This window comes from Miniopterus natalensis, chromosome 8 (assembly GCF_054644295.1).
Source record: "Miniopterus natalensis isolate mMinNat1 chromosome 8, mMinNat1.hap1, whole genome shotgun sequence".
NCBI lineage: Eukaryota > Metazoa > Chordata > Mammalia > Chiroptera > Miniopteridae > Miniopterus > Miniopterus natalensis.
The window spans coordinates 62,045,867-62,072,560 of record NC_142088.1 but is presented as its reverse complement, the minus strand read 5'-3'; the positions used below and the strand labels follow the sequence as shown (position 1 = coordinate 62,072,560).

The window sequence follows — 26,694 nt, the reverse complement described above, 5'->3', positions numbered from 1 at the left end:
ATTGGAAAGACTAACTGCCAAAAACCATATGTCAAGGGTGACAGTTAATTGCCAATATTGAAAAGGGCAATACTTCAATAAAGGTAAACGCTAGTTGTTAAAACTCCTTTAAGATGCTCTAAATTAATACAATATCACCATATTTGTTAATGAAAGCCTAAAAAACAAATGTTTTCTCATCTCTTATCAATGGGGTTTGGAGGTAGGATATCCCTGCCTCCGTCGTCAGAGGAACCATACTAGGACACAGACTAAGGTTCTTAGCCCAAAGGAAAACAATGATTGAATTAATACCAAAAAAGACTTAAGGAACATGTCCGTTAGACATTTATCCAGTGGATATGCTTTTATAACTTCCTAAGCATGCATTTGTTACCTGAAAGAATTCAGATGGATCCTTCTTTCAGTGTGAAAACGTTTGGGGGGAATTTCCCTAGACAGGTCATCAAGGATATCTGTTATTAGCAACACTAGCGCATTTCATTAAGATTGCTTTGGTGCCGGGGTATATCCCTTCCAAACAGGACTTTGTGGAGAAAAAGGATTTCAAGAGATATTTGTCCAAAGGAGGCTTCAAAGAAAAATGGAGACCAGCAGCTCTTGCCTAAACTTGCCATATTTTCTGTAATGTCTTTCTTTACCCACCTCACCCCAGTGTCTGTCACTTAAGCTAAACACACTATAGAAAGAATATATGAGTATGGCTTAATATCAAATCATTTATGCCTGTTACTGGTTCTACATCCCTTTAGAGTGTCATCGGAAGTTGCTCAGTCGAAAGGCTCAGTCAAAGCTAACATTCTTTCCTCATGTCTTTTTTCCCCCAAGAGTGTTGAAAATTTCATTGTTCAAAGTGCAAATATGATTTAGAAAATCATTGATCAGAAAACCTAAAGAGGTGATGTAAAAAAGTGGCTTGAGAACCTGAATTTAATGGGCTTTACCAGTCAAAGACTTAGAAACTGCTTTCCTATGAGTGACTGGGCTGGAACAGAACAAAGTCAATTACTGACTGTAATTAAGAAGTGGATGCTTTTAAACTGTAGAGAGCAGTAGCAGACTTCTCCAGACTGCCTAGTAACTCAAAAGATTAGTGGGAAGACAGGGGAAAGGATGTGAACTGAATCTCTCTGATAGTATGCTTTGAAGGAATTGCATTTGTGTAGTTCGCTGATCCACCTTCCCAAACTAAATTCATAAATCAATGATTATGTATGATTAATGCAGTGAAATACTTGGACAAAAGAAACTTTTAAAGTACATTTTTGCTTGTGGTTGTTTCAGCAGTAACAGATCTCCTTTCTGTTGTATAGAATGCACCAAAAATGCAAATGCACTGCTTAAATACTTATATTTTATCACTGTGTAAACTTACTAACCTGGAAACTGAACTATGTTGGCTCTTTTCTAAACCCTCAGAATACAGTAAATCTAATTATGTGTGTTTCTTATACTTTAAAAATGTTCCTTTCTATAATTTTGATAATGGTTTATTTATAATGACAGGGAAATATATTGTAGATTACATTTGGGCCAATTTATTTTTCCTTTTGTATGCTAACAAATTGTAATGTGATATAACACATTCATAATCAAAATATTTACATTTAGATTAGGGTGAAGGTAGAGGTCAAGGGCATTACCAATTTCCCTGAGTTAGTTAGAAGTGACCTTATATTTTTAGATTACTAATTCTGTGGCAACACTTTATAAAGTAAATATTTGGGATTTTGTGTAAGTGAAGAACATTGCAAGGGTGTTCAGATAATTAGGCAAACATCAGCTTAACTGTCTTTTACTAGATACATAAAACAGAAGACTATTTGGAGGCTGTTTTGAGCCATCCCAAACCTTACATTCACTTTTATTTAAAAAAAAAAAAAAAAAGAAGAAGAAAAAAAAAGAGAGAGTGATTGGGCCTGGTAATCTGTCAAATTCTAGTGTGGGTAATTAATTTCCTCTTATTTTCTAAACTTTCACTTCTCATAATTGCAAACAGTTTGAATAGTTCCTCTCCTTACAGTTGTAAAACATTGGACTCCATCTCCCTGAAGAATGGTTGCATTGCAGTCCTGAGTGATGTTGCATCTCTATATAGTTTTGCTAAAAATAAATGACAAATGAATATTTATGTATATGTGTAATCGAAGATTTCTCTAGCACTCTGGGATCATTGTTATTAAACGTTGCCGTAAGAATCACTGAAACCTTCAGAGTGAGCTATTTTGGGTAATAATTGTCACTTTAATGATAGAATTATGGAGACAGCCTGCAGCATGATTTGTGATTTCCTGAACCTGTGCCACATTTCAGTGTTCACCTCCTGTTCAGAGCAAGCAGGGCTGAGGAGAGGTGACTAGCTCCTGATTCAGTGTGTTGAAATGTCAGTCCTCTAAACCTCTGAAGCTTGCTTGACGTGTGACAGCAGCCGGGAAATGTTCATCTTCCTGTTGAAACAAAAAGTCAATAATACAAAGAGAAAATCTTCACAGTTCAGATTGATGGCCTAATACAAAAAGCATGCCCTCACCCACGCTAATCAAATTCTTCTCTAAGTAGCCCTTTATGTGTGAAATCAAGAGCACGGCTCTGTTTCTATAGGGTCCTATCTTCTCTCACAATTCTGGGGAGGAAAAGATTCACTGCAGTGAAAATCGCATAGTTACATGCCAACTATTTAGCAGCCCTGAGAGTTTGGAATGGGAATGTTCATTTGATAAATATTCTCCATAAGAGGTTCAAATATGTAAATAAACTTCTATTCTAATATGCTCCCTTTGTGGGGAAATTGGTCCTTTATTAATTTCCTATAGATCTTTATGTAGGAAAGTAGAAATAGCCAAATGTTATTCATTTGAATGACCTTTTAGAAAAGTCTGCATTTAGTCTCTTTGGTAAATAATCTGTTTTAGAGCCCTCCATAAAAGGAAATCAAATATAGCGATACTATTAGATTTGAAAAAGACAAACAGGAAAGAGCCCAAAGTGCAGAATGAATTCTGACACACCCGGGCGCATTTTTCTGAGGTTCTGACTTAAGTGGATACTGTCTGCATTATTCTGAACTTCCTGGCTTGCTTTTCCTTGAGTTGGAGTAATTCAGCTTTAGAACTACTCTGAGTTAATCGTTCTATTATGAAAACAATAATGTATTTGTTATGACATGAAAAAACAGTTTATAGCGAGCAGTTCAAAATGATCCTAGTCTCCCAGTTCCCAGAAAGACAATTACTGGAATACAAGAAAATATTTAAGTGTATTGAAGTGTGTTTTTAAAAAAAGGATGCATATTTTTTTTAATGTAAGAGATCTATTTTATCTGGTTTGCTTACCTGTCAATTTTTCCCCCCCCAGATCACAACAGCATCAGGAAATGAGTTTCTTCTACAGTCAGATATTGACTTCATCATATTGGATTGGTTCCACGCTATCAAAAATGCAATTGACAGATTGGTATGTATTTGTTTTGGCTGTTACCTTTATTAATTAAAATGTAGTCATTTAAATCTTGTTGCTTAGGCATATAACACATATACATTTAAATGGATTCTATGGATTGACAGATATTAAGTTATTTTTTAAGTTTAAAGAGAGTCCACTAAAAACGAACAGGATTTGTGGACCTAAATGTCATTTGATTTTGCTCTTTCAAAAACACAAGGCATTCATATTTTTTTAATGAACTAACACGGACATTCATCTACTAGAGACTGTAAAAAGCACACAAGCGCTTAATAACTATGGAATTTTCACATTTTCAGTTAATGCAGTTTGTAATGCATATTCTTGAAAATAAATATTAATGTGTTTAAGCCCATACTCACTCTCATACTACCAGTAAATAATAAGCCTTTGTACTGATTTTCATTGTTCTTCAGCTAAAATAGATTGTTCTTCTCATGAAAATTACATATCTAGAACTTCATGAAATTACCCTAACTCACACATTCAGTGTATGTTTTTAGAAAGTCAAGTTATTTAAAACTACCCATTTTATACTGATTTTAGACCAAACATCTAATTTTAGGACACTAATATTTGGAAAATCTTGAGGAAGAAATATTTTTGAGAGCTTTTAATAAGATATACAACAGGAAAATGCACTTTCTGTATGACTTTATTGCTATTTAATTGCAGTCTGCCATTATGTAGCATATTGATTTGGGGACTAAAACTTCAAAAAAATAAACAAACAAATTGACTTTTTCCTTATCCAGTATATGCCCTTTTCCAGGCAGGTGTGAGTGCTTGTGCACCTCCCCCCACACACATGCATACACACACATATGCACATGTGCACAAGCCCACACACACACACATACATAGCTAGTCATTAAAAGGAGTGGTCTTTGGAGTCACACAGCCTGAGTTTGAGTCCTGCTTCTATCATTTACTAGCTGTGTGGCCTTGCACAAATTACTTATCTCTTTTGGCTTCAGTTTCCTTGTCTGGAAAGTAAGGATAATAATAATAATAATACCTCATAGGATTACTCTGATGAAGAATTGAGTTAATGCATGTGGAGTGCTGGGGTAATGCACAGGATTTAGTATGCCCCACATATATAATTACTATTAAAGTAGAATGTTAAGCTTAGCATAAAGGGCCCCATCCCAAAAATAATATCAGATTTTAAAATGTCCCTTTAAATCTAACATCAAAATAGATTCCCCAAATTATTTTTTGAATTATTTCTTCCTTGTAAATTTGTTCTGGCTAATTGTTTGGTATTTCCAGCCAAAGGATCCAAGTAATCCATCAAGAAACCTGGAATTATTAAAAATCCAGAGATCCTCCAGTACTGAATTACTAAGTCACTATGATAGTGATATAAAAGAACAGAAACCAGAGCACAGAAAATCTTTAAGTAAGTATTTTTCTAACTTGCTCATTTTAACTTAGTCGAAATGCATTGCTTATGAAATATAAATGTATTAAAATGAGATTTGAGCCAAACTCACACTACTCGTGAAAGATGCCTGGCCATTTCCTAGCCAGGGATTCGTGCACTGGAGGGCAGTCTGGGCATTTTCCTTGCATTATTGTTAGTAATGCCTTCTGAGAAAATAATTGTTTCAAGGTCATGGTCTCTGCTTACACCAAACATCTGAATCTCTGAGTAATAGCCATGGCGTTCAGATTGGTGATTGATTTTGAGAGTGGGAAATGTCAAGTGTCTCCAAACCTTGGTATGCTGACTATTTGATTTCCATCCATTAAAAGATGTATGAGCGACCACCACAGTTGGCCCAACTTAAACCAACAAACTCTGCAACTTTCCACACTTTCAGACCACCAGAAAGATTTAGAAATATGGCATGTGAATTAGTTGTTCTCTAAGGTCACATGGAGTTCTAATATTCTAAATGAAATGAATTTGGAATGAAAAGGAGTAATCTCACCACTTATATCATGATCTTGAGTATATCTCTTAACCTTTCTCAACCTGCTTCTTTCTCAGTAAAAGGGGGTTATTAAAAGGCGTCAGTCACACTTATCTCACAAAGTTGGTGTGAGTCTCAGCCTCCTGAAAGAAGAAGTAGATATCTTTGGAATCAGAGAAAACCAATGTCTTAAAGCCTCAAAAATTACAGTACCTTTCCTGCGTCACCCACATGGCTACCCCAGTCTTCTGATTCCCCATTTTTCTGCCATTTCCTCTGATAAAAATTCAATGTAGTTTCATGCTAGTATTTTGAATTTAGGGAGGACTCAGTAAGCAGAGAAGAGATGCTAAGATAATATATACATATGTACATAAGTATATGTGCTAGCTGACTATATATATGTGTGTATATATATACACATATATTTGTGTGCATTAGGAAGACTATATATATAATATACATGCACATGCACACACATATCACAAGGAAGAGGAAAGCTATTTATATGTAATAACATATCTTCCAAAGCTAAATAATTGGGAGACTAAAAATATAAAAATAACATGACAATTTCAAGTAGATTCACCCCTTCAAAATTGTCATTATTTTAAGAACTGAATCATAATTTCACCAACTGCTAGATACGTATTTAGTTAGCCAGTTGTGTTAAGTTGGAGTTTAAAATGATCAGTGTTAATGTCTTGAACTTCATAGTGCTTTGCAAATATGTTGTGGAGAATTAGCAATTCCATTTAAAAAGATTCTTCCACATGATGGTACATGATGGTACAGTTTAGAGTTATCTCATTTGAACATTTCCCTTAAACTCCTGGTCATTGTCCCCTTTTACTTCATATGGGATCAGACATCAGGTAAGATTTTGGAATTAAAGTTAAATTGTGAGTATATGATGTTAATCATATAGCCATTTTGAAGTATATATAAAAGATGTAATGATCAGTAGATCTGGAATCTCAAATATAATTGCTGCTTTAAAGGAGAACTTGACACACTTCTTAAAGCCTGGAGCTCTGGAAAAAAATTAAGGTTTATAAAAGTGTGTTTGAGAAACACTGAGGCAAATGGATTCTTTGTTCGGGAATAGTCACATGAAATGTTTTAGGATGATACTGGGGGAGGAGGATTCCTACAGACAGAATACCACCTACTTCTCTTCAGAATTTATTTTTAATTCAGAATTTATTTTTAATTCAATTATTTGTTTATTTGGGGATTAAATTCAATCCTGCCTAAAGACAAGGGAAGAGACACATAGAATTTACTTTATTCAATTCAAAATGTACGTAATTGCATAATGACCTTAAATTCGTCTCCTTTTGCCATCCAAAAATAATGATAGCTAGTAAATATTGAGCACCTAGTGTTCACTAGGCATTGTTCTAAGCACTTGTGTTATACTGACTTAATCATCCCACTAATCCAATGATGTAGGTACTGTTATTAACCTTATTTTATAGATGAGGAAACTGAGGCACAGAGAATTAAGACAACTTGTACAAAAACAAGTTATGGAGACAAGTTTTAAAGTTAAGCAATCTGATATTAGAGCCTATGCTTTTAATTGTTATACTGTATTGAAGAGAGCAAAAAAAGGTAAACTTAGTTTATCAACCTTGGACTTGATGGAAATATTGTATTAAAACGGGATCCATAGAGATCAGTAAACTTAACCAGAGACCCAAATTCATATTAGCAAAAGAATTAAAACCAGATGTTTTCTTTGGACTTTGATTTCACCATTAAAACAAAAGGGTCATTTAATCTTTAATGCTAGCCCTAATTTTAGAAAATGCTTCTTTTTTGTGTTTTGGTGTGTATTTATAGTTGTAAGCATTTGTTAGAGCTAGCATGATTTTTGCTATGTAGGATATGGTTAATAGCCATCTATTACTTTGAATTAAGTTTATTCAGTATTTGTGTATTCATTTTAATTTGAAAGCCATAATGACTGACCCACCCACGCAGTATCAAATCAGACTATGCACTTTAAATAGTGATTGCCATATTTTATATTGGTAATTTTAAAAATATTTTTTCAAGTAAGAAATATGCTGTGTGAAACTCCTCTGATCTCAGTCCTAGATTTGGACACCCAAACTTAGGTTTTTAAAATATGCGTTCAGTTTTATGCCACCCTCTTGAGATTAAATAATTATGTAGAATTAGAGATTCACAGTGTCTCCTTCCTTATTACTAGTCTAAGCACAAACTTTATTGTCAGTTTGCTGCCTTTGGCTTCCTGTGCCCTTGATGTTCCCACGAGTTTTGTCGCCAAGATTGTAGACAGATAAAGCCAGAATTCCTTTTTTAAAGGCCTGTGAGCATCATTAGCAGCTAACAGGTGGTCATTTCATTGTCCAGTTTCCCTGTATAGCATGGGAAAAAATATGCGCTCTCAATGAGCGAATTCAGAAAGTTAAGTGCTTAAGTATACTTTCCTTTTTAAAATATGATTCTAACCTGCCAACACTATTAAGTACTAATCAGATATTTTAAGATATCAGTTGAGTCTAACAGACAAGAAGCCGGAAAATTCAATGCAAGGGCCAAATCACTGTGGGAAATTCAAGACACCAGCATGGGATGAGAGTGGGAGAGCAGCTCTCCAGGGATGGCTGTTATGGAAAATGGAGAGTCAATCAAAGAAAATGCTAACAGATTTTTCCAAGTCTTCCACTGATGGCAAAGAGGAAGTCTCAGATATAAATCCTGCATCAGATAACCTTGGAGAGGTTTCATAACTTTTCTGAGCTTCACTGCCTAGATCTATAAAAATGGGTTTAATACTGTCCTTGCAGGATCATGTGAGAATTTGAAATTAGATATGTAAATACTTAGCTCACAGCAGGCACTCAATAAGTAAAAGCTCTTATTATTATTCTCTATGTCCCCAAGCAGATGGCACCAAAATAGGGCACGAGCCAAGGGTGGTGCCTGATGGAAGATTGGAGCAGGGCATATATACTTGACATCCTCTCCCTGAGTGTAGAGGAAATAGGGGAAAGGAGCCAGGATTGGAAATGGGAGCCATAGCTGCAAAACTCTAAATATGAGCAGCTGGTCTTTCCCCTGGCGACTCCCCAGGTGAAAATGGCAGCCAGGGCATTCTTGGGAGCAGCACACCAGGAAATAGCAGAAGGGAGCCAAGAGATACTCTTGATTCTTTTATACCCAGAAGAGCATGTCATTTAAGAAGTTCCAGTTGATGGAAACGATTCAGCATCTAGACATTTCACTATTCCTTTAGACATAGCTCTAGTTTATTCACCCAGTCATGTTTTCAGTAATAGATATATCTGAAGGTGTACAACAGAAATTTTTTATGTCACTCATATGTGCTTTCATTTATTTAAAAATTGTTTTTGTATTCCGTTTATGCTCGAGGGGTAATATATCTCATGTTAATCAATTGTTAAACTGTAAAAATTACTTTTATATAAAATGAGCATTTTTAGCATTATAAATAAGAATCCCAAAATTAATGTGGGTTAGAAGAATGACATAAAAAGTCAAGAGAGCTAAAAGGAAATGAGTTTCTTTTTATCTTTTTATTAAATTATCATAAAAAACAAATGTGTTCTGCGTAAAGTCCTGAAAGTATTTAGATATAGATTTCTCAATGTGATAGCCCCTTAGTAATGTGTGTAATAAGGGCGTAAGTACCAGAGTACAGGGTAAAGATAGAACTGGAAAAATTGGATTGAGACATTTATACGATGTAAAAAATAAAAATGCTCGTGGGCCTTTAATGATATCTTTGTTTAAAAATTTGCCTGCAAACAAATCTTGGTCACGCCAAGTGAAAAATAGTGTGATTGAGAGAAGGCAGTTAATCTGCCTTGTACTAATCTAAATAACGATAATACTGGTCATCCACAACTCTAAGTAGACTGTGTTTGCAAAACCCAGTTGTAAACCGGTTGCTCAGACCTCAACATGTTTTCATAAGGAAACCATGTACAAGCCACAAAAGCACCCTTGAACCTTATGCAATCAATTAGAATGCTGTTTCTAGGGAACCGCTCATTCTGGGTTTGTTGCACCCTGACCCTAGGAGCTAAGACTCCCCAGGGGCATTGCTTTCTATCTGGTTTCCTTTTTTTCCTCCCCTTCTCCCGCACCAGCTCCACCAAGGCAATTAGGGTTCTCAGACTGGCTTTGGCTAGTAGGTTCCAGAACCCTAAAAATCTCCGGTGGTGGCAGTGAGGAGAAGCTGAGTCTCCAAGCCAGAAGAAACAGTGGAGGAGAGATGGGGGACTTGGGAGGAAGCTTATGCAGCACGGGCGGGTGGTCTTTGCAAGAAATGTACGTGATCACAGATTAGGCCTGGCACTGTCCTAAGCGCTAACATTTGATGAATCTGGGTGTTGTCTATATGAATGGTCATGATGCTATTGCTTTCAGTATGTTTGAAAAGTTTCACAAATTAAAAACTGGAGTACGCACACACACACACACACAGCATTACTTATGTTCATAATTCAATAAGAAAAAATATATATTTTCTAATTGCAGTTTCAAGACCTTTAAAGATCAAATTTTCTGAATATGTGTTACATTTACCCCTTTAAATATAAAACATTGAAAACTCATTGTTTTCCTGTTTTTTCCCCCAAAAGCCAATATTTTTTTTCTTCTTGTGACCTTTATGGTAACTATGTAATTAAGAAAATTTGTAAGATGTTTATTATTATCCAAAATGGAAAAGTCATATGGGTGTCTTAGATAAATATGTAATTAGCAATTGTTTTAAATGCATATTATGAAACCTGTTCTGGAGACTCACATAAATACAGGTTTTAAACTTTCTTCTTATTAGGTAGTTTATTTAAAACAGACTAATCTTGCCAGTGCATGAAAATAATAAGATGAATAAGCCATCTGTCAAGAAAATAAAGACAATGTTAAAATTGCAAAAATAAATTATATATAGCTCTGAAGAGACAGAACAACTGTCACCTGAAAAAAACAAAAAGGTCATAATATTTTTGTAGAATATTATGGGTTATTGTGTTATCTAAGGGACAAAGGTTTCTGATTTGAGTAAGATGGTCAATCATCTGATTTTTTTTTCTAAAATCAATAGTGCCACCCAGGCACCAGTTTCATAACATATCCTTCTGAGAAAAACAAATGATTACACTGAAGTGTAAAAATAAAGATAAGTTTAACTATAGTTATAAGATAGACAAAATATCTAAGGGACAGTGAGTGTCAGTTCTTTCTGGATTGTGTTCCACAAGTTAAGGGAATTTTTTATTTCAAAATATTCCAGTTTATGAAGAAAAAATGTAAAGTTCTAAATAAAAATTCATGTTGCTAAAGCTGAAGGATTTCAATGTCATGAGAAAAAACCAGTAAAGATTAGACACACACTTGATAATCAGGCATCCGAATTACTTTGTCAAAACAGTATTATTCATGAAGGTCCCAGGGCTTCGCTGAGGTTGTGTGTGACCACAGTGATTGCTTTGAAATGTGTTCCCAAGATAGCAGCAATCCCAACTTTCCTGGGACCCATAGATTGGAGCTTCTTCAAACCATTCCGTTTTCCATGAATCATTTGATAAGACTTGTTATAAGCTGAGCAAAGAATGTTCTGATTAATCTCTTCTTTCCCATCCAAGGGGATGATCTTGCCTTCTGACCTGTGGGTGTTCGTTGTCATGTATCTTGTAGCATCAGCTACTCTGAAAGTCTATCTAACCCTATCAGCACTCAAGCACTAGATCACCCCATCCCCTCCTGACCCTGGCGGTAACTTGGTGACCATATGTACCCTTAGATGAACTGCATTTAATCAATTTCTCATTTCATTAGGTCAAATGGCATTTTTATTTCAATAATAGGCCAAATCCAGAGGGCTTTTTGCTCTAACTCTCAAGCAATATTTCATTAACATTAATACACTACTGTGATTGTAAACAATAGAAAAAATGCTCTTTGATCTCTTCTGAAAGTTTTCCTCTGTTTATTCTATGACTTTAGAATAGGCATATATTATCATTTCCTTGTAGAGTTAGGCATATAATATTTGTTCGCTTTTGTCATATCAAGTTTAAAGTATTTTAGTTAAACATGAGATGTGAGGCATTCTTACAGTGAATCCCTGTGAGGAGAAAAACATTCCTTTGAATGCAATGATCACCTCTTTATGTTTGCAGGATTTATTCGGTGTACTCCTATCTGTTTCTACAGAATAGGAACAGTGCTACTACTGTTCTTCAAAATCCTAAAAGAAAGTAATTTGCTTTTTAATGCATTTATTACATGTCCTAAATAAGCCTAATGGTATGCTTAGAAAAAATATATATTTATCATAAACATACAATCTATGAGATTTTCTTGGAAAACAAGTTTATTTCTGACTATTCATAGTAATGCTCACAGCCGTGTAAGGAAAATCATGTATTTCTTCCATCCAAAAGTATGAGAGGTATTGAATCAGTCTGTCTGTTGATCTTTCTTTGATTATTTAAATAGAACCTGAAACTAAATACTTTTGCAGCCTAGTTTCCCGAAAGTAAATAACTATATTACTTTTATTGTTGAAAGTATTATAGATACCCCCTCCCAATGACCCATCCACCCCACACCTGACTCTCACCCCAGGCCTTCTTTTTTTATACAAAATTAATTAATCTAAAAAAAAACATACAATAGAAGCAAAATAACAGGAGCAATTCCCTAATAGAAAATGCAGGACTGGCATAGTGCCACCAGATGTGGTGTCCTCCAAAACTCAAGTCAGAGGTAAAGGACAGTTTCTAATTAAATTAGGGCATTGCAAAGACTTAAGTTTAAGTTTCTCAGTAGAAACTTTTTTATGACCTGCATTCTCTTCTCCAGTTTTATTCCCACCAAGCCTGATCCATGATTTATATTCCAGGGAAATGTGCTTATAATGTTGGCTTTTACCTTTAAGGTCTCCTCTTAGCTAAATTAACATCTTGTAAGACTCAACTCAGGCCACATCTCCTCCAGGAAACTCTCAGACCTCTGTGGTAAATTAGATGATCCTCCCCAGTTTTCCCATAATACTCAATCTATATCTTTATCACAGTGATTGCTAAAGTGTGTTATAAGAAGCCGATGGCGGCTGGCTCTTTGTTTATCCTAGGTTGCCAGGCTCTGAAAAGGACTCTGTTTTACCTGCATATCTGCAACTAGCAGAGTGGCTTGATGATATCTGAGAATACAGCTGACCCTGAATAACAAGGCTTTGAACTGCATGGGTCCACTTATATGCAGGTGTTTTTCAATAAATACTGCAAATATATTTCCCTTTCTTATGATTTTCTCAATAATACTTTCTTTTCTTTAGCTTACTTATATTATAAGAATGCAGTATATAATAGATATAATGTGCAAAATATGTGTTGATCTGCTGTTTACGTTATCAGTAAGGCTTCCAATCAACAGTAGGCTATTTGTAATTAAGTTTTTGAGGAGTCAGAAGTTATACATGGATTTTTTTACTGTGGGGGATCAGCACCCCTAACCCCTGTGTTGTGTGTTGTTCAAGGGTCAACTTGAACTCAGGAATGTGCAGTGTTAAACCAGTAAATGACTGCGTGAGGATATTCAAGTGACTATTATAACATACTTCTCATTCTTTGCTAAGTATGAAGATGGAATTCCTGACACTTGTTTGAAAGACAATAAATTATTTCTTTTTCCTGATTACTTGAACTAGTTTGATATTTTAAGATCACTATTTATATATCCTCTCAATTTCTTCTTAGAACTGCAAATATCAAAACAATGGTATATTTTATGCAGGTCTTATGTACTGTGCCTACAAGAATTCTGTACAAATAGGTGCTTTATTATACAATAAAGATAAAAATGACTAAGTTCTTGGGGGAGGGGAAATGCAAAATCCTGGTAGTCCCTTTGTTTAAAGTCACTGTCTTTTCAACATCTTTTAATCTAGGGAAATATTTATATCATGAATTCTAACCTTCTATTTTATTTGAGAGAATCACTCACTCTTATTCATACTTACTCTTGAGGCCCTTCTGTGGGCTCTTAGAATTTTCAAGGCTCTATTGGAGTCAAGAAAAAAAAGGAGAAACTCTGTAATGTTCAAAAAAGGGAAATAGTTTTGATAATCTTTAGAAGACTCTGAGGATAATTTTCTTTAAAGCCAACTTATTTATAAAAATCTAGTTTAACACAGAAGTTCAAAGGTGTTATGGGACTGTGTCAGAAATATGGGTCTAAGAGTCAAAAAATTTGAATAAAATTCCTACCTCCAGGATATACTAGCTCTAAGATGTGGACAAGTTTCTTAAGATCCTTGAAACTGACTTTCCAGATAAATATAATGGGTACTATTATGTTAATAGAAAATAACATAAATACATAAACATATGCATGATCTAAAGAGATAATACAGATATCAGGTCTAAGGGAAACGTATATACTGAATCTAAACTGTATCCAAGAACTTTGTATATTTATATTGTTATATAAATATTAGATAAAATGATTTCCAAATGGGTGTAGTATGAGCAAAATAACCATGACTTGTCTACTGTAACTCTGTCAGTTTAACTCTTTAGAAATCTAGCAAGAATGCACTTTGCCAATGATTAAAACAATTGGAAAAATTTGGTATAATTTACCAAAGGCTTACTCTTTTAAAAAATGTCTTCATTAGTCTATTGACTTAGGGGATCATATATACTTTCACTTTTAGTTTCTTTAAGGTATTTGAGTGTTAGGACAAATAAATCCTCAGTTTTGACATTCCTGAGTGTGAGCCATTTTATTACAATCTCTAGAGATTAAACTTCACTGTGTCAGTTGCCTCTTCCATTTTTATACAAAATAGTAAAATAATAAAATGGTAAAATTTTAAAGAGTTATATAATTCTCTTAAAAGTAAGGAAAGGTTTTATTTAATTTTATTATTTTATATATATTTGTATATGTATATATGTATGTTTATATGTATATGTATATATGTATGTATGTTTTTTACTAAACAAAAATAAAACCACATAAATATAGAGACATTTTTAAGGAATGAACTGAAAGATACTGAAAATCTGGACTCACCAAAGCACACTCTGCTGACAGGCTGGCATGCCTGGATGCCCCCCATGTCTGCTGTGCCTGAATGAAGGGATGTTGATATCTGGGGGAAGCGATCCTAGCTGACCGAGATGTCACTCATTGCTTAAGCCAAGATCTCTCTATTCCATCAGACTGTAAATGCCTGAAGGGCATAAACTATGACCTTCCAATGATTACTCCGCCTCATCCCCATTACCTAGAACAGAATCTGAAACACGGTGGGGATCAGTATTAACTGCCCGCCTGAGTGAGGGAGTGAATGAAAGAGATGAAGAGGATAAACTAGTTATGAATATTATGCATGAGCAATGAAGGAAAAGGTTGAACTGTGAGGTACTGACCTGTTGGTGGATGCTTTAGTTTGCGTTCCTCCCCAGGCAGTCCCTGAGACAGGATTAGAATGTAGGTAATAAGGTTGAAAAGTGATCCCTGTAAATACAGGTGGGAAATGGGGAGAGAGAGCCAGGGAAGGCAGCCAACAAAGGGAAATAAAAGGTACTTGGAGTTTAATGCTGATGTGAAACTGGGAGCTTTTCAGATTAAAGAAAGAATTGGGAGAGAAAAATGGATATATATTAGGAGAGGAAAGAAAGAACTACAGAGCATAAAATGCTTGGAGAACAGCAATAGATCAGTGAGCCTAGGCTGCTCAAAACATCAGAGAAACCACTGGAGATCAGCTTGGAAATGAACAGCGAGCATTAACAGGTCTTGCATGGAATGCTAAGAAATTTTGACTCTATACTCTAAGTAATGGGAGCCTAGTGACAGACTGTTATGCAAGGAGACATTAACAGATCTGATATTCAGAGTGGTAGCTTGGTGGAAATGTGGAGAATATCAAAGAGTGCAAAAAAGAATGAAAGATCAGAGGTAGGGAGATAAATTAGGAAACTGTCACAGTGGACCCAGTAACATAATGCAGGCTGAAACTAAGCAGTGGCAATGGAGAAGGGGAAAGGTTGGAGATTTCTGAAAGGATATTGATAGGTTTTTTAGCATGTATTGGAAGAATTCTTGGCAGTTCTCGGATACCCATTGCTTCTGTGGTTTGGATAAAAATACCACGGTGTCCAGGAGTTGAACAGAACTTGCATCCTATATCTCATTCTTTCAGAATCCAACTAGATTCTTGCTAAAAGTGTGGTCCATGGACCAACAGCAACAATATTACCTGGGGGCTTATTAGGAAATCCAGAATCTCAAACCCCACTCGAAACCTACTGAACAGAATCTTCATTTTAACAGATGATTCACATGCACATTAAAATTTACGAAGCATACTACCATATGGCAAAAATAATTTCTCTAAGTAAGTTTTTGGAAGTCCAGAGCCAGGGTGGACTTGAGACTTTGACAAGACCTGCTTAGGTAGAAATCTAGTCTGCCTTTCTGTAAAAGGTTAACATTCTATTGGCTGTGCCATGACAATGTTTTGATGGTGAATATTTATTTAATCTCATAATCTCTTTCAACCCATGATTTCAGACTGAGACAGAACAAAGACTTATAGTTTCCTTGTAAGTTTTGCCTGTACCACACCGAAATCACGACCTGTGAACTATCCATGTCAAAAAATCAACAGCACTAGCCAAACAACAACAATGAAAATTAAGCCAAGAATAAACTACTCTCACCAAAACCAACAGCCAAGAAACCAAAGCTCTAAGCGATTTCCCAGAAGAAATCCATGAATTCCCTGGATATTCTAATGTGCAAAGTCCATCAGAAATGCTACTTACTCTTTATTTTCCATTTGATTCTTCTGGGAACATACATTCTCATATGTAGCCTTCTTTCTGTCACTTCTCCAAATGCAAAAATAATAGTATTTTATTGCTTAATGTCTTTTACCTTTTTTTGTTCTTGGGTTCTTGGATTCATTTCCCATTGGTCTTAAACATCCAGGTTAGATGCTTAATTCTGAATAAGCCATTTTAGCTGTTTTACTTATACGGTAAGTTTATCTGTTGTGCCTGCCAAAGCAATCAAGGCCCACCGGCCTGCACTTTAGTCAAGTACTTTGGAAAATTGCGAAGAAGCCCTGGCCAGTGCGGCTCAGTTAGTTGAGTGTTGACCCATGCACCGAAAGGTTGCCAGTTTGATTCCTGGTCAGGGAACATACCCAGGCTGCAGGTTCTATCCCTCATCTGGGAGCCTACAGGAGACAACCTGTCAATGTTTCTTACATCTTTCTCTCTCTCTCTTTCTCTCTCTCTCTCTCCCTCCCTCTCTCAAATCAATAAAAATATTTTTTTAAAAAGATAATTGTGAAAAAAAGAAAAATAGGTTCACAATTTAGTTATCAAAAAATAATAAACCATAGCCTGGCTGGTGTGGCTCAGCAGTTGAGCATCAACCTATGATCCAAGAGATCACAGTTCGATTCCTGGTCAGGGCACATACCTGGTGCAGCTCGATCCCCAGTAGGGGGCGTGCAAGAAGCCCTTCTCTCTCTCATCAATGTTTCTATCTCTCTATCCCTCTCCCTTCCTCTCTCCCTAAAGAACCAATTAAAAAAATATATTAAAAAACAATAAACCATAGATTCAAACTACAGTCTGATTAATCCTTCTAGTAGTAAGAGATTTCACTCACTGGGAAGAGCTGATAATGACTATTTCTGAAATTTTCTGAAATAAAGCATCATTTTCTCAGTTTTTACCTTTATCTGTTCTAGAAAATCGAAACTGAAATGGACAAATGATAATTCTTTTCTAAGTAAGAATCTTTCTCCCAAATTTGCCTCTAAATGTCCAGTCTCAAAAACTTGTTGGATAGTAATGAGACAGATTGAAAGAGTTTCCTCTAAATTTTAGTAGTGCCTGGATTCACTTCACTTACTTAGCTTTATTATTCCAGGGTGGCCTTTACATAAGAATAATTAATCTTCTTTTTTTGTCCTAGTCTGTACCTGGGTTTGTTATTGAGGTTCCAACCTTATTTTTAAATTACGCATAACTGATTCCACAGAAAGGTTTGGCTGAGAACCCATAGAATTTTTGCTTAACTCATTTTTATTGAACAAAATCCAGAATTTTAGTCAAGAAGCATTAGATATTAATCACATGTGAATGGGATCATTAAAATTTCCTTACCTTCCAGTACAGCCGGTCATTATGGAATCATAAGAAGTGAGCTCACTTAATAATCTTTACAATTACACAAAAGCAATTATTTTCATAAGTCTTAGAAGGAGCTTTTAACTCTTACTTGAAGAGCATATTGGAATATTTGACTGTATTATGTTGTGTTATTATAGATGTGACTTGTGAAGTGAAAAAAAATGTTTTCTGATGCAAGACTCAGAAGTCAATCTTTCCAGCGTGAATAGTTTTAATTGTTTAAATATTAACAGTTGTAATTATATTCTTCACATGACAAGTAGCGGCCTTCTTGCTGAAATATAAATTACAGTATTATTTCTTAATCATTACACTTAGCTTCATAGAAAGGTGGAGGAGAAATGCATATTTTATACTGCAGTTAAGAGCAATCGGTGACAATTTAAGGTGAGTCAGTTGAGAGGAAAAGCTAAAACAAATCCCTCCTCCAAATGATGACTGCCTTTCTCCTTCCTGTGCTTGTAACCGCTTCTCATCTCTGACTTTGAAACCTGGCAGTTTAAACTTGGTTCTTATTGCAGCGGGCTAATCCCTTTCATAAATCACGCTCAAGAGCTGAAATAATTTGCACACCATTTAAAGAGTATTTGCTTTGGAATAGTCACCTCAAGCCCTTTTGTGTATCCTTTCTCTCTAAAGATTTGTAGTATTTGTTTTGTTCTCTGAGGTATAAAAGACCTGGATAAACTTTATTCCTGTTGTTTCAAGATTAGTTAACGAAAATGCATATTAATTCAGCAGGGACAGGCACAAACCTCAGTCAAGATGATCATGCACACGCCTCCCGGGAATCGCAAAGTACAAAATGTCAGTCTCCAAATCTCCTTGGACTTGCTCAAAAGAGCACTGAGGGATTTAAATTTCCAGAATATGTCTACAAATGTATCTTCTTTGTTGTGGAGAACAGGAGCTATACTGATTATTTTTCCCCCGGAAAATTGATTCTAATTTGTATTTGAAGAAAAATTAAGCTATCTACAAAGTAGCTCTTCAAGAATACAGAGGAAAACGGCCACAGAAAAAGTGAATTTAATGTTAAAAAATTATATACCTGATAGACCGCTACATTTTTAATTTATTTAACTTCAAACCTCAGGTCCTCAAATAAAGTTTAACAGCAGAACATCCATTTTTTCTAAAAACAAGTGGACCTCATAAAATCAGAAGTTAACATGCTTAGGTAAAGTTCAATGATACCCTTACATGTATAAACTCAAACTTTACAATTTGCTGGTAAACTCGGGAAATAATTGCCTATGTCTCCAAATAATATACTTGTTTTGTATGGTAAAAGGTGCCCTGTTCTGTTCTCAAACTGAAAATGACCATAAACTTTGGCACTTAAGTGCTTATCCGGAAATGACTAAGTAGATTCGGGGATAATAAATCAGTCATATGGATCCAGCCACCCACGGCCTTGTTCCACTTCTCTCCTTTACAAGTGTAGTCATAGACATTTCCACAGTCCTCAGGGTGCCAAACTTTGCACCATTAGGAAATCTGCAAGTAGCCTGATTTATCTTCCCCACTCAGTTAGCTGAGACCCAACTAAGTAAAAACCAGCAGGAATGAACTTGACTTGTTAAACTTTTTTAATAAGGAGATGCAACAATTACAACTTTCCTCCTTCGCCGCTGCAATTTACATCAGATGGGAAGCCCCTTGTGAAAAATATTTAGATGAGATCTCAAATGATAGGTGCATGGCTGGATGATGCTGACTCTGAGTTTTCATTACACACAGAGGATTGTCTGCTGTTCGCAATTAATCCAGACACAATCCTCTTGGTAGTTTGGGAGGAATGTGGAAGAAATAGCCATTTTATAAGTTGTAAACTCCTAAATTACCCTAAATTAGAGACACTATTAATCGGACATTTAGATATAGATAGGTTCTGCTTATTGTGTAGGCTCATCTTCCCCGGATGGAGAAATCAATTAAATATTTAGGATGTGGAATACCTTCCAGGTTGGATAATGCATTTCATTTAAATTATGGTCCTCCAATCTGAAACATTAAAGGGGATCTTAACGGATGGAAGCACATTACTGTCTCTTGGATTGGGCGCATTAACACTTTAAAAATGAATGCGCTTCCCAGGATTTCCTATTTGTTCCACCAGCTGCCTGTCGATGTGCCAGATAAACAGTTTAAGGATAAGTATGTAAAAGATGCATGTGTAACATTCTGTGTGCTGAGGTGCACCCTTGCAGGAAAAGTTTCCAAATGTGGCCCCTTTGGGTGGTTTTTATCAACGCCCTAGCAATCTAAAATAAGAGGGCTCATTTGATCCTGGGAGAGTGGGAGGGAAAACTAATAAAGAGATGCAATTTGTCCTCTCACAAAGATTCCGTGTATTTCTAATCTTGTATTATTTCTTCCTAAAATTTGTTTTAATGAATAACTAATAATTATCACAAGAAAATATTGGAACAATATGGTAGATTTTGAAATAAGCTTTCCCATTATAAAAATATTTGTCATGAAGATAATCATTTGATTTTCACTCAAGGACCATTACTCTGCCAAATCTATGAACAGTATTATATGAACAAAGCCCTTATATCCCCCAGGCTACAGAAGTATATCCCAGGCTACAAGGATAGAATATCAAATTTATTGGACTGCTTACCAAGCTGTAGGCCTTGTTCTAAGAAGTGTACATGGTCTCTCTCATTGAATCCTCTCAACGCCATGAGGTACAGTGGTTCTATATAATCATTCCCATTTTACCTATTGGGTAACTGAGGCACTGAAAGGTTAATCAGTGTGACCAAGGTTACACAGCTCAGAAATGGCAAAGTTTGAACTTGAAACTAAATATTCATACTTCACAGCTAGAACCATAACCATTGTTCTGTGAGACTTCTGGGTTCTGGAGTGAGGCTGGAAGTTTCTGCTACTTACTAATTCTATAAACTTGGAGCCAGTAACTTAACCTCACTTAGCTTCTGTTTTATAATCTTGAGAATGTCAATAATAATAGTACCTACCTCACTGAGTTGCTCGGAAGCATAAATCAGATTACACATGTGACGTTTATAGCAGCATTTGGCACAATGTAAGCACTCAATAAATGTTAATAATAATATTAGTACACATATTCTACTTTTGCCCATAGTACTTTGAAGAGTCCTCCCAATTTCATGAAGAAAAGGTTACCTTAGAGATAAATGATTGAAATCTCTAGAGATTAACATATAGGGTGTCCCCCCAAAATGTATACACACACTTTGAATAATTATAAAGGCAGTGTTTATTAAAGTGGTTTTCATTTTCAAAACTGAGCTATCAGCTGTTAAAGTGTGTATACATTTTTTGGGGGGACACTCTATATTTTCAAAAATTATTTTGGATTTATTGAGGGAAATTGTATATTGAGTGACTTACAGAAGATTACGAACTTCCTGAACTGAATCAGACATTCATCCTCATTAGCTTCCATTTAGAAAAGTCTTGATTCACAGTCGACATAAATATATTATATTAGCTTACTTAGAGAAAACAGATTTATCCCATCATAAAAGAGATGATGAAGATAGGGGTCATTTTCTTTGTTTCTAGAGGCAGACTCCTGATGCCAAATCTGATAGAACACATGCTTCAGTGCATTTGCCTTGCTTGGGAAGACAGCAGAAAATTCAGCTCACCGTTGTCATTATACAAATTGGATGGTCATATTGAGGAATTCAAACATTGGCAATAGAATACAGAATTACAAAGTTCAATGAAGTTTCAGGAATTTAACTGAAAAGAAATTACTGATCAGCATTTTGAGGAACAAATTGATCCCTTCAAAGTTGGGCGGAAAGAATGTTCCAGGAGCCTTCCTTTCTAATCACTGTCATTGAGAGGCCCTGAGGCCTCTTATTTGTTAGTAATTGATACCTAGACTTCAGGCTCAAATACGAACAACTGCTATTTAAAGGGCTTGTCAAGAAAGGAATTAGTTGGAGTTCTTTTTTTTTGACCCAGTCTTTCACTATTGAGCCAAGTTCATTGTAAATCAAGGATGAATCATATGGAGATACTTTTACCCTTTCAGTGTATTAGGAATCTCACACACTATCCCATCCTCAGTTTCAGTTACCCAAGGTCAGCCATGGTCCAAAAATAGTAAATGGAAAATTTCAGAAACAAACAGTTTGCAAGTTTTAAATTAGGTGTTGTTTTGAGTAGTGTGACATAATCTTGTGCTATCCCCCTCTGTCACTCCCAGGATGGGAATCATCCCTTTTCCAAAATATCCGCTCCGTATACACTATCCACCTGGGTAGACACTTAGTAGCTGTCTTGGTTATCAGATTGACTGTCTTGGTATAGCAGTACTTGTATTCAAGTAACCCTTATTTTACTTAATAATGACCCCCAAGCTATTCACATAACTTTTATTATAGTATATTATTATAATTGTTCTATTTTATTAGCAGTTATTGTCATTAATCTGTTACTGTGCCTAATTAATAAATTACACTTTATCATAGGTATGTATGTATAGGAAGATACATAGTATATATGGGATTTGGTACTATATGTTGTTTCAGGCATCTATTGGGGGTCTATTGAATGTATCCCCCATGGATAAGGTGAGACCACTGTAATTAAAACCATCAGAAATGTCCTTTATTTGGTTGGGAAAACAGCCTGATCAGCAACCACCCCATATTTGTTTGTTTGCTTGATTTTTTGGAGGTCCTAACAGTAGAATTAAGCTCCTCATCTACACTTAAACTGCTTTTCTTCTGCTGAACACATAGAAAGGAAAGAACTTATATGAAATGATAATAAAGAAATGGGACCCAGGCCCAATCAGATAGATTAGCCAATGAACTCTGAAAACCAATGAAGAAACAGGTTACACAGACCAATACTCCTCCCAATCTTTTTCTTACCTTTCATAATATAGAGGGATTAAAAATCCCTCTGTATTATAATATGTTTATAGTATAAATGGATTACCCAGATTAGAATGATCTATATCTGAGGATTTACGGAAGACAAAATAATCTCTAAAAAGCCACAATCTATATTTGGTGTCTAAGCAAAGATGATGTAAACTCTAAGAAACTAGAGTAGTGGTAGCTAGCACTCAGCTTACGCATTCCCATCACAGGCATTTATTGAGAAGTTGTTTTGTTCATGCACTGCTTGAAGCACTAACGTTGAAGAGGTTCCAAATGTTTTCAATTCTACATTGATGAAACGTGTTTATGATGACATTTTAATAGATATTTCCTATTCTCTATCACAATAATTTAAGTTAATGATAAATTTACACATGAAATACTATGAAAATATACCTGCTTGATTTTATCAACAAAATGAATACAATGATGACTGGTTATATTACATATGCTTTTGGCAGAGTACTCTGCTCAGATTTATATTTATATCTCACATTGAATTTATTAGAAATTTTGCATTCACATTAAAGATAAACTCCCATCTATAGCTGGTTACATAATACCATGGACCATGGTCTACTAAGAGTTTATAAGGGAAATTTAATAAATCAAAATGCTGCAACCTTGAGTCCTGATGTCTTTTTTCCAGTGTTCTAGAGGCTGGAATTATTGTCTAACTTGCTGTAGGAATAAGAATCTGTCACTTTTCAGTAATAGAAAAAGTGTTAAATGACCTAGAGCCCAGCTGTTAGGAAGCAAGTACTACATTTAATTCCAGATTAGGGCAGCTCACCTGGTTATCTAGCTACAGTCTAGTGATGAAAAGCATTCATGCTAGAGCCAAACGGTCTGGGCAAAGTCTTGGCCCTGCCAATACCATCTGTATGGCTTAGGCAACATTTTCTCATAGATCCCCAGTAAGCACTAAGTCACTTAGCCCCCGAAAATGCTTAGAACACTGCCTGGAATAGAGTAAGTGCTCTTGAAATGTTAGCCATTCATATTAAAGACTTCTATTAGACCAAATAAACCTAACAGTCCGTACGACCTGCATAATTTTAAAAACAAACCAGTAAAAATATAAACCACAGAGTGGTAAATTAATTGGAGGTGGTAGAAAAATTTAAAATAATTAAAATAAAATAATAATTTAAAATTTTCCATTGTCTTAAAATTAAATATATTAGGTAATGGTATGAAGTAAAAATATATAAAGTGATATGGCTAAATTACTTCCAAAAAGTTAAATTATTTTCCTCCCACAGGGGAAAGAATTTTGATCAATCTTTCCACATTAATAAAAATATATATAAACATCAGATGTGCCATGTGCTGTTCTAAGCACATAGCATGTATTTTCTCATTTCTCATCTTTAAAACACCCTATATTATAGAATACTTTTATACTCATTTACAGAGAAGGAAACATAAGTATTTTAGTTTTGTAGCCCAGGCCATAACTTAAACAGTCTAACTCAGAACACATGTTGCATCTTTTAAGCTTTGAACAATTTTGTTTTTATTTTTTCTTGCCTTTCTTTAAGTTTTACTTGTTAATATGTATAAATAATTATATTGTGAAATGATTTTTGTGCATATGTTTTGAAAGATGAAGAGATCTTTAAACTGATATAAATGCATGTGTGTATATATATAATATGTAAAAATAAATTTTAAGGGCCATATTGACAGATGGAAAAAGCACAAATGTCAAGGAAAGTTGATTTAGAAAATAATATATAAATAACAAAAATTAAACTCTAGCATTTATTGATTTAACAGATGGTGAGTTAAAAAGTAAAAACAAAATCTTAGAGTGTAATTTGATTTTTTAAATTAATCAGATTATTTTATGAACTTCTTCAGAAGTTTGTTGTTTTCTAATTATATTTTTAAAAACTCTAACCTTCAAGTTCCCAAATAAATTGCATCATTCATTTAACAGTTCCAGTTTAGAAATCTGCATATATACACATATTTAGTATCAGAATACAAAGTATAATTCCAAATAAGTATTCATATGATTATAGTAGAGGGCAATAGACACACAGATCATAGTGAAAACTCCAGATATCAGCTCTGGGATAGAGGCCTCTTCTGCCAGAACAGTTTTCCTTAAATTTGAAGTTAGACCTTAGACTGTCTCAGCTCAGAAATGCTTAGTGAGTCTAGAAGACTGAATGAATCCTGAACATTTTCTTCAGATTTGACTTGTACTGTAGGACAACTCTTTCACTTTGGGTACATGTGTGAGGCAGTGAATTTATGATGTGGGGTCTTTATTTCCCTGAACTAGAGGTAACCCCAGGGAGCACGGATATGTAACATTTCTTCATTTGGGCTAAACGTTCTAGGGACAATATAAGGCTAAATGACTAGTTTTGCTACCATTACAGAAAATTGTCCCACCCCTCCCCCATCATTAAAAGGAAGCAAACTGAAGTAACGGAATTTATCTATAGATATAAGAACCTCAGTAAATTCATCAGAAAAAAATTTAAACTGACAAAACATTAATAATTTTCCAGTGTCCATTTTCTTCAGTGTGACCTAGTACCTCTGGAAAAAAAAAATTTGGTATTTGTAAAACTAACAATGCTAGTTAATGCTGCTTCTGAATTGGCATGCCTTCTCAGCACAGTACATTAAACCAGGAGGCAGTAACACTGGATCCAACAGAACTAGCAGTTCAGCATTAAAAATGGACTGTGCTCAGGTGCACATGAAATGTAAAGCTGGTGTGGTAACGTGTGTAATAGAGACTGGAATTCGCTCATCCTCTCCGCTCTGCCAGGGATATTTGTTGCTGGCTTGGGTTTCTTTTTCTTTTATACTTTTGTTTGGTAGTATATGTTTTCTTTTACAAAAATGGCAGCTTCAAGTTCTTAACTCTGGGGAAAAACTAAAAGGCTACAAAGAAGAACGGTTCCTGATCATAAAATGTCCTGCAAGGGCCTGATAGGAAAACACAAAGCCTCACCGAAGGTGAGGTACGCTTCACATTCCCAGCACACATAGACAAGAAACAGAGTCCCATCTACCCGTCCCGCCATTCACTCAATGTTAGACACTGTTCTATGCACTGGAGATATAATTATGAACAAAAGAAATTAACTTACATTCTCTAAAAATGTCCCACATGTACAAGAATGCTGACCCTAAAATCATGGTCATGTGCATTGAGGGTTGAAAGGTAACTGACTGCACCTCGCTAACCTTCTACTTTCACAAAAGACAAAAGTTAGACCAAAAAGGCACTGTATAATTTAGGTTTCAATGAGAAACCTACTAGTAGTAGGGGGGATGAACAGACAGCTGGCAGATGAACAGACAGGCAGCTAGAGACGGGGGGGGGGGGGGGGAGGGATGGACTTACATAATGGGGCAGCTGGCTAAGCAAGTCTGAAGTCCATGAAGGGAGATCAGGCGCAGACTGGGACTCCCCAGGCAGGGGCTAGTCGAGTATCTGACCTATGTAATTTCATAAAAAATGGAGGTCTAAACAGCAGAACAAATTGCATTAGTGATTCAGGACATACAACAATATAATCTAAAATAAATTTTTGTTAATATGCCAAGCAAAAAGTAAAATTAAATAAATAACCTCTATATATAGTCATGTAAATTTGGAAGCTATGCTTAGTCTTGCCAAACAAGTACAGTGGTTCCTCAGTTTTCGAACTTCTCCCTTGACGAGCCTTTTGGGTTACAAACACCATAAACCCGGGAGTAAATGCTTCGGTTTTCGAACCCGCCTCGGAAGTCGAACATACCCCATGGCTTCTGCTGAGGGCAAGGTCCTGAGGCCCAGCTGTTGGCTGTGGATACCTCGGTTTTCGAATGTTTCAGAGCTCGAACGGGCTTCCGGAACGGATGACATTTGCAAACCGAGGTACCACTATAATTTCTATTTTTAAATGTAAGTAACAGAAATTTCTATGATAGTTTCTAGTCAAGACAACTTCTGATAGAGTGTAAATAATATAACTAAGGCTAGTTTTGCTTCTTGCTACTGGTCAAAACATCTCAAGAAGTTTATGTTGGAGGACTATGGCTTTTCTAGAGATTTTTGTTAAAGGCTGTAGTGTCATAATGCTTCTCAGTTCTTAATTTTTTATCATAGGTAACATTGTAAAATCCTACTGGCTTTCTTTGGATTTTGACATCAACTTA

The 26,694-nt window shown here is 35.4% G+C and overlaps 1 protein-coding gene across 1 annotated transcript in view; it reads left to right on the top strand.

The window, feature by feature from the left end:
* ARHGAP15 (Rho GTPase activating protein 15) overlaps nucleotides 1-26,694 on the top strand; it is a 574,327-nt gene that overhangs the window by 280,298 nt on the left and 267,335 nt on the right. The window contains exons 7-8 of the mRNA XM_016196534.2: nucleotides 3,355-3,453; nucleotides 4,738-4,867. Coding sequence (XP_016052020.2) covers nucleotides 3,355-3,453; nucleotides 4,738-4,867 — 229 coding nt within the window. The remainder of the gene's footprint in view (nucleotides 1-3,354; nucleotides 3,454-4,737; nucleotides 4,868-26,694) is intronic.